General features: G+C 45.9%; 1 protein-coding gene across 2 annotated transcripts in view; it reads left to right on the forward strand.

The window, feature by feature from the left end:
- The window catches only part of kmt2ca (lysine (K)-specific methyltransferase 2Ca), a 144,682-nt gene that overhangs the window by 33,741 nt on the left and 103,003 nt on the right, over positions 1–7,938 (forward strand). For both annotated transcript variants that reach the window (XM_062520844.1, XM_062520845.1), the window contains exons 6-7: positions 3,361–3,512; positions 4,498–4,607. In XM_062520844.1, the coding sequence (XP_062376828.1) occupies positions 3,361–3,512; positions 4,498–4,607 (262 nt within the window). The remainder of the gene's footprint in view (positions 1–3,360; positions 3,513–4,497; positions 4,608–7,938) is intronic.

A 7,938-nucleotide genomic window follows, 5' to 3' on the forward strand; every position in this document is an offset into this window, starting at 1 on the left:
CGGAGCCATGCCAGTGATGGATGGAGGAGGAGGGGGGAGGAGGAGGAGGGGGAGGAGGTGGAGGGGGAGGGGGTGGGGGTGGAATGAAAACAATAACAAATGAGAGAGAGAGAGAGAGAGAGAGAGAGAGAGAATTTAGAGTGAGCCATTGAAGAGGTGTTAAGGTGGAAGATGTTAAGGAGGTCTGGTGGATGACTGGTGTGTAAGAACTTAATGCAACATGATGCAACACGTTTTTTTGGTGTTGCTATCAAATGAATTCTCGCGGCCTTGAGACGGATGGTTGTCGCCAATAGCTGACCAGGCTCAGCTGGAATTCAAGCGTGGGTCAAGGTTGTTTAAAATTTGAAAGTGGATCATTATATTTCACTGCTTTGAAAATGTGTAATTAGTTACTGCAGGCACATAAATGATCCTTTCTTTAAACCCCGAGTTATGTGGTTTAGGTCACATCTGAAAATGTGAGAGATGCTACCAAAGCCTTCACAACACATCACCAACAATATTGCCAAAAGGCACCAATTAGCAACGCGTTTAGACATGCCGACTGGGGTTTTGATGGTGATTTGTAAGATGTTTACATACTTTTTAATTTGGCAGCCCATTAGTTGTGGATCAGAACTCCATAATTCTACTTTAAAGATCGAGAGCTAAATTAGTGACACATTTGCGGTCATCCTCAGGTCATTTTATTGTTTGTGGGGAGTGATTCCACATCTCATCGTTGGGGTACGATGAAGATATTGAGGTACAGTACTATGCAGAGCCATAGAAAGATAGAGTTGCGACACTCTTTGATGTTGCCGCCACACAATCAAAAGTTCTAAAAAACCTGTGCTGAATGGCTGAATCGCAGGAGGGTGGGATGTACTTCTGGACGCTGGAAGGTGTAATCAATTAACTCATTGACTGCTGACCAAGAGTTTGGCTGTAAATAGTTCCAAAAGTCCCATAACGAGGAAATAGCCTGGAAAAAGCACTGCCATTTTTTCCTATGGAGGTCTATGGGAGTGTCGCCACTCTGTTTCATCTACCAATCTGGTACTACCCTAATTTACCGACTATTAGCCTCATACAATGATTTTGCTACATTTCTTCAGCTATGAGGTTAATACAAGGCAGAGTCAGTTGATATGGCGTTAATATGGTTTTGTTTCTTTTAACTTGCATACACTGTCCTGCAACTTGTACACAATGCGGCATATAGGGAAATGACTGTATGGTGATGGTGAGGTACTATGGTGGTGATGGTGAGGCACCGTGGTTGAGTCACATTAAGCTGATGAGTGCTAATTGACGGTAGCTTGACCAGCCTGTGTGTAATCACACACTTAATGAAACACTGCCCCAGCTAATGAGAGGCATCTAATCCCATGATGGAGCTTATTATCGAGACCCACTCAAGATGGCTATCAGATCTCACCGCAGTGAGCCAGGACTCACAGATTGATTAGTCATTGGGAAATGGATTGGCCTTATTGAGTTGAACCTCAGATCGACCTGAAATGCTGATAAAGACCTCAAGCTGGGTCTGTTGTCAAGATGCAGTCATGGTCTAAGTTCAGAAGCTCATCGCTCAGGATTTTGATTAAATGATGGAAAGGAATTATTTAGCAGTATAGCATCTATGTAGTGTCTCCATCAGTATTTGACTTGGAAAGTGCAACTGCAGTTTTCTCTACAGTGCATATCAGTGTCCATACTACTGTGAGGGAGATGATATGTCTGTGCAATGGATGATTTATGTAACGGCTGTGTGTTTACAGCAACACCTACAGTGTGTAGGTGTAAGTCATGGATTCCATGACGGCATGTTTTTGCTCATTTAATGGCATTGATGCATGTGTCTGCGTCTAGCTGCTATGTGTGTAGCATAGTTGGGCCGCTGATGACGAGCCTGATATGATTTCAGCTGCATGATGGATGAAAGCTGTTGGGGCTAGTGATGGTGCATTACTGACACACTTTATTTGTACTGCCTGAAGCAGGTTATTTACACCTGTAATTAAACTCTGCCAAGGCGCCTCACGGCACGGCGACCAAATGGCAAAAGAGAGAGGCCGCACTGTGATGTATAGCTGAACACAGGAGATTGCCCATTATGTTTTGCCAATGGAGAATGAAAGCTATTCTTCACTGCCTCCATGCAAGCGATGTTGAGAGAGGTTTTGTGTGTGTGTGTGTGTGTGTTTCTGCTATGGGCTTTAATGGAGTGGGAGTACGGTGTGTGTGTGTGTGTGTGTGTGTTTGTGTGTGTGTGTTTCTGCTATGGGCTTTAATGGAGAGGGAGCACGGTGTGTGTGTGTGTGTGTGTGTGTGTGTGTGTGTGTGTGCCATGGGCTTTAATGGAGAGGGAGTAAGGCGAGAGACACTTTATTTAGATGTATGCAGATGTGGTAGAGGAGGAGCAAGAGAAGAAGGCTACTGTTATTCCTGCAGCCCTCTGAATTCACACCCCCTTCCTCTCCTCTTCCTCCTCCTTCTCTCCTCCTCCTCCTCTCTCTCCTCCTCCTCTCCTCCTCTCTCCTCCTCTGCTGCTTGCTCCTTCCCCGCTGCTGCCCAAGGGCTGCCTGGCCCTCTGTAAAACCGAGACTCGCTTTTAAAATGTTAATTCCTGTTTTCCGCTTCCGTGAGCCTCAGAGATCTCCAGACTCGTTTAGGAGGCTCATCCAAGGCAGCCAGTCATTCCATGAGCCTCCCCCCTTCCCTCTCTCTGTCTCTCTCTCTCTCTCTCTCTCTCTCTCTCTCTCTCTCTCTCTCTCTCTCTCTCCATCTCTCTCTCCCTCTCCCTCTCCCTCTCCCTCTCCCTCTCCCTCTCCCTCTCCCTCTCCCTCTCTCTCTCCCTCTCTCCCTCTTTCCTATTTCCTCTGCACTCTGTGTGGGGCGTAGTTGAACAGCCAGTCCTTGTGCTGCTAGCCAAGCTTTGATAACACCCCTCACCCTCTGTCCCCTTTAACGGCTCCATCTCTACGAGAGCCCGCTCTCCGCTGCCTGACCATTACGCAACAGCCCTGTTTGCTCAGAAGGACGTTTTAATGGATTTTTATTTGGATGCGTTCACATTTATAGTCTAAATTGATCTAAATTAGGAATAACGGATGCGCAAGTCTGCGCCAGAGATACGGCTTAGTAATTCTGAAATGCTTAGAAATAGGATCATAAATGTCCTCTGATGGTTTAAAAGCCTGTTTGAATAATTATGTTACATTATCCGCCTAGAGTTGCATATTTTGTTTTGTCCCAAGGGTGCTTTGTTCAAATGCAGTGAAACGTTGCTGGTGGATTTCTGCATACCTGGTCAAACCTGACAAAGCTCCCCCTAGTTGCCGACCTTTAACCTCTCACCTTTGACCTCTCCAGGATCAGCTCGCCAGACAGTGGCCTGCACTCGTCCTCTGCGCCGGGCAGCTCCGACCCATTTGGAGAGGAGCCGACGCGGCGGCCCTGGGACGAGCTAGGACAGATCGGTCTCCCTGACGACATCAACGTCCAGTCGCTCTTCGACCCCACTGGTGAGTGGCGTGCCCTCGGACCAACACTCTTTAGTCACCACGTTCCTCTCTAGCTTTTATTTGAATTCAGATGAAGACGGGTGATTCCTTTGACAGATGCAGTGCCTCCGTGAGATTATGTCAACTGTAGAAGTTACCCTCAGAACGTGAAGGGAAACGCTAATAAGGCATCAAATAACAGTGGTGCACATTTGAAGAAATACAAGAGCGTGTTAAGAGGTTACGAACCATGTCATTAAGCCTGCAGTGTGGTGCTCACTACTGTTTACAAGCGCATCAGAAATGGAATATTGATTTTCCGTTGGCAAAGCCGTCCTATAGGGATTCAGACAAGGTGTATGAATAATGTTGACGGGAAACTGAAGCCAATTATATTACCTGAATTAAAGACTCCATAATGCTCGATATAATTCTAGATAAGTAGAATGACCCGGTACCTGCTGTAGCACAGCTGACGTAGCTGTCTAGCCTATCTCTAGCTATTAGCTGCTGTGTTGAGTTCACACCAATGTTAAGTGTTGGCTAATGGCGTTAGCTTTGCTCATTTAGCATGGGTGACGGAGGTATGACCTGGATGTTTCCGGACGTTTGTGCTGATGGCACCACGGTGCTGATTGACACGTTAATGCTCTCCGTGTTAAAGTTACTGACGCAGCAGGCTCGTGTTCCAGGCAGCACACACATTAAAGGTGTGAAGTGATAGCAGGGACAGGTGGCCTCCAAAGGGTGGAGCGGAGCGGAGCGTCAGTGCTCTTTTACGTCAGGGCCTCCGTTAGAGCATGGGCTTGTTAGGGGTCAGGAGAGGTCATCTTGTATTCATGTGCCTTCTCCCATTGTGCATTTTAAACCATGAATAATGGATTGCTCATTGTTCCTCTGTTGTGCTACGTTTATAGCATACAGGATGTCTTAGAAGTGAATGATGTACAAGATTGATGTTTATTGTGTGTGTGTGTGTGTGTGTGTGTGTGTGTGTGTTCCTCAGGCCAGTGTTGTGCCCACCTGCGCTGTGCAGCCTGGTCGGACGGTGTGTGTCGAACGGAAGGTCAGGTGCTGCTCTACGTGGACAAAGCAATAGACTCAGGGACCACAGAGGTGAGAACCAATCACAAGCCTCCTTTTGTGAGAGCCAATCACACGCCTCCTTTTGTCCCCCCAGTCCTTCATTTTTTTGTTTTTGTTTATTGTTAAGAGCGTGGTCACTGTTTACTAACCAATCAAAAGCTGAAATGACACATTCATTGTTTTCTGTTTTCTTTCTTTTTTGTCTTGGGCTTGAGTTTTACGCAGTGTGTTAGGCGATGCTGTGGGCCAATCATCTGACTGGCATTTCTTTTGGGTTTTTTTTGCCTTTGTCCTTGTTTTTTCAGGGTTTTTTTTGGCCCTGTTGTTTTGCAGTGGACTTAGTGTTTTGAATATGTTCATTGCAGTTGCAAAAGCCATTCAGTTTCATGCCCTGGTCATCAGCAGTTGTTTAGAAGTGCCACGTTTAGAGCTCCCCAACCATTCACCATTTCAAAAAGCCATGTGTTTTAAGTCATGCCACCACTTGCAGCTAAGTCACTTTGATGCGGATTGGGATCATCAGACCGGTTCCTCTTTGCTCATAGTCTTTAGTAGATACTTGGATGCCTTGACTTAGTGGTTGATATGGTGAAGAATAGACTTTTGTCTGAGACCGTATAGAATTAAACTCCATTTTAGCATTGCAAGATGCCATACTGTAGTTTGTTTTGCCCATTTTGCCAGTAGCTGAGTGGTGCTATGCTAATACTGGCCTCTAATACTGAATGGGGATTTGCCATAATCATCCAGTTTTGTCACAATATTCTCACAGAATTAAAAACCTAAAACAAAGAGGTGGCTCTGTGGTTTTTGAGCCATGGATTGATCGTCTAGCTTACTGTAGGTTTCAAAAAGATGTATAGTTGATTTACACTCCGAATATTTCCCTTGACAATTGAGCCAAATATCTTTAGCTTAGATAAGTTCTGTCTTGTATAGTTAAGCCTGAACTTACTGCACATGGGTTTGCTGGCTATCTTGTTGCCCAGCAACTGTAGTGAGAATGTAGTAGCACATTTGTCAGGAGATGAATGATTGAAATGAAAGATGTTTAACTCTGCAAGCGCAAGCACCAAGGTACACAACCATGTCTTAGTAAGTCTTAGTCTGATATGGTGTTTAATGCAGATTTTGAAAACCTGAACATCACCAATGTTTGGACGTGTAAATGTTAGCAAACAATTGTCATTCTGGGTTCTGAAAGCCCAACATCTCCTCTCATGGCACTTCTTACAACTAGTCTTGCTGATCCTACGGACTAATTGATGCACGTATTTGTTGTAAGTCGCTTTGGTTAAAAAGCGCCAGCCTAGTGTAATGTAATGTAATGTAATGGTAGGTGGTAGTAGTGTAGTGGCTTTGTGGAGCTGGGCTAGCATACAGTAGCCATCAAATGTGTGGGTGTGATTCCTGACTGCCACTGTTCAGCCCCTGAGCAAGGCACTCAATCCTGAGTGGTTCAAGAATAAGTGGACTTGCTTGAGGGAATGATGACTGTCAATCAGGCAATTGGAGTCAAACTCAATCAGCAAATGACCAACTCATCAAATGTTGATATCTAGCCTTGGTCAAGGAACTGATTGGGTTACAGCTTTGTTCCTCTTCAGTGGTACCCCAAGCCCATTTGGAATACAAAGGAATCCCTCTGGAGCTAGAGAAATGCAACTGGGAATTGGTCAACCACCCATGGCCTTTGGCTTGATGGTCTTTTGGGACCCCGCCATCGGCTCCAAGGCACCTAACCCTAAAGCTTGCCTAACCCTAGCGCCATCCAGGCAGCGCTGCCTTGGAGTGGACAGTGGAGGCCCAAAAGACCATAGATCTGCCTTTTGCAGATACCAGCATGATGCAAATGTGACCCCTCTGGATTATTATTATTCTCGATCATAGATGTACCAGTTTCAGAGACGTCAAATTGATATGGTGTTATTTTAAGGTGAAACTACATAATACATCATTTGGTACTCATTTCAATAAAGGAGGATAATTAGTCTGAAGGAAATTAAATTCAGTGATTGACTTTCAATTAATTAAAGGACACAGAGAAATACGATTACGACGAGCTGATTCTCTGGAAATGTCATGTCAGACGAGAAGGCGTCTCCCCAAGCAAAGCTCAAGAAAGGCTATTGCATTCTGCATCTGCCCTTAACCATTATTAAGGGCTGTTGATAATAATAAGTAGCATTGCGCTAATGGCTGTTACAGTGCATACTAATAGTAATTGTTTTCTTTTCTTTTTTTTTACTGGGAAAAGAGAAGGCAGGCCATGCCAGCAGCAGCCCCTGCGGTCGGCAGTCTTGATTATGAAGCGTTTGTGTGGTGATCATAAATGTGGTTATTAGCGGCGCAGGGAGGGAGCGGAGAGGTTACGCAGGTCCCCTGCTCTTTAAAAATATTTTCTAATTAGGAGTTGAGTGGTCTGTAGCTGCCATGGCGATTCCTCTCCGCTGCGACTCCACTAATTAACACAATGTGATGTGGCAGATTCTGGGGCGCAGCGGAGAAAGGGTGGGGGTGGTGGGGGATGGGAGGGGGGGTGGGGGGTGTTTGGCAGGGAGAGGCCCATTATGGGTAATTAATTGTTTTTTACTTTGCACTTTTTTTCCCCCCTTTCTTTCGGCTGCCTTCTTGCCTCAAGGGCACAATCGCTGTGTCGAACGCTAGGGGAGAAGGAAAGGAAATGGATTAAGCCACCGTTTTGGAAATGAGCAAATGCCGCTGTTTTATTTTTGGGTCAACGTGTTTCAGCGTTAAACGATTGCCGTGGGGTGGGAAGTGCTGATAGCTGAGGTGGAATAGCAGGATGATGGTGATGATGGTGATGATGATGGTGATGATGGTGATGATGGTGATGATGGTGATGATGATGATGATGATGGTGATGATGGTGTGTTGGATGGTGCTGCTGTACCTGCAGCTCTACCTGTAGTCTGCGCCGCTGGCTGAAGGAGTTCCTCTAATGGGCCTTTTCCATTGCATGGGATCAGATCGACTCGACTCCATTTTGCTCCCGGGTGTTCGTTTCCACTGCAACAAAGTACCCCCAGAAGCTAGCCGATTGCCATAGCATCGCTGAAGAAAACAACTGTAATGTCATTAACGTCACCTTCTGGTACCGGCTCAGCTCGCTTGGAACCTCAACAGAGGTGACACCAAAAATAGAACCAGGTACAAGTTTTTGCTAATGGAAAAACAAAGAAAAGGGAGTCGAGTCAAGTCGAGCTGAGCTGATGGCATGCAGCGGAAAAGCCCCACACGTGTTGGATGTTGTTACCCGACTGCTCTGCTCCGCTGGCTGCAGGAGTTCCTCTAAAGTGTTGGCAGACGTGTGTGCAGCCCAAGACACGCTTGACCCCAA

This window comes from Sardina pilchardus, chromosome 19 (assembly GCF_963854185.1).
Source record: "Sardina pilchardus chromosome 19, fSarPil1.1, whole genome shotgun sequence".
In the NCBI taxonomy this organism is placed as follows: domain Eukaryota; kingdom Metazoa; phylum Chordata; class Actinopteri; order Clupeiformes; family Clupeidae; genus Sardina; species Sardina pilchardus.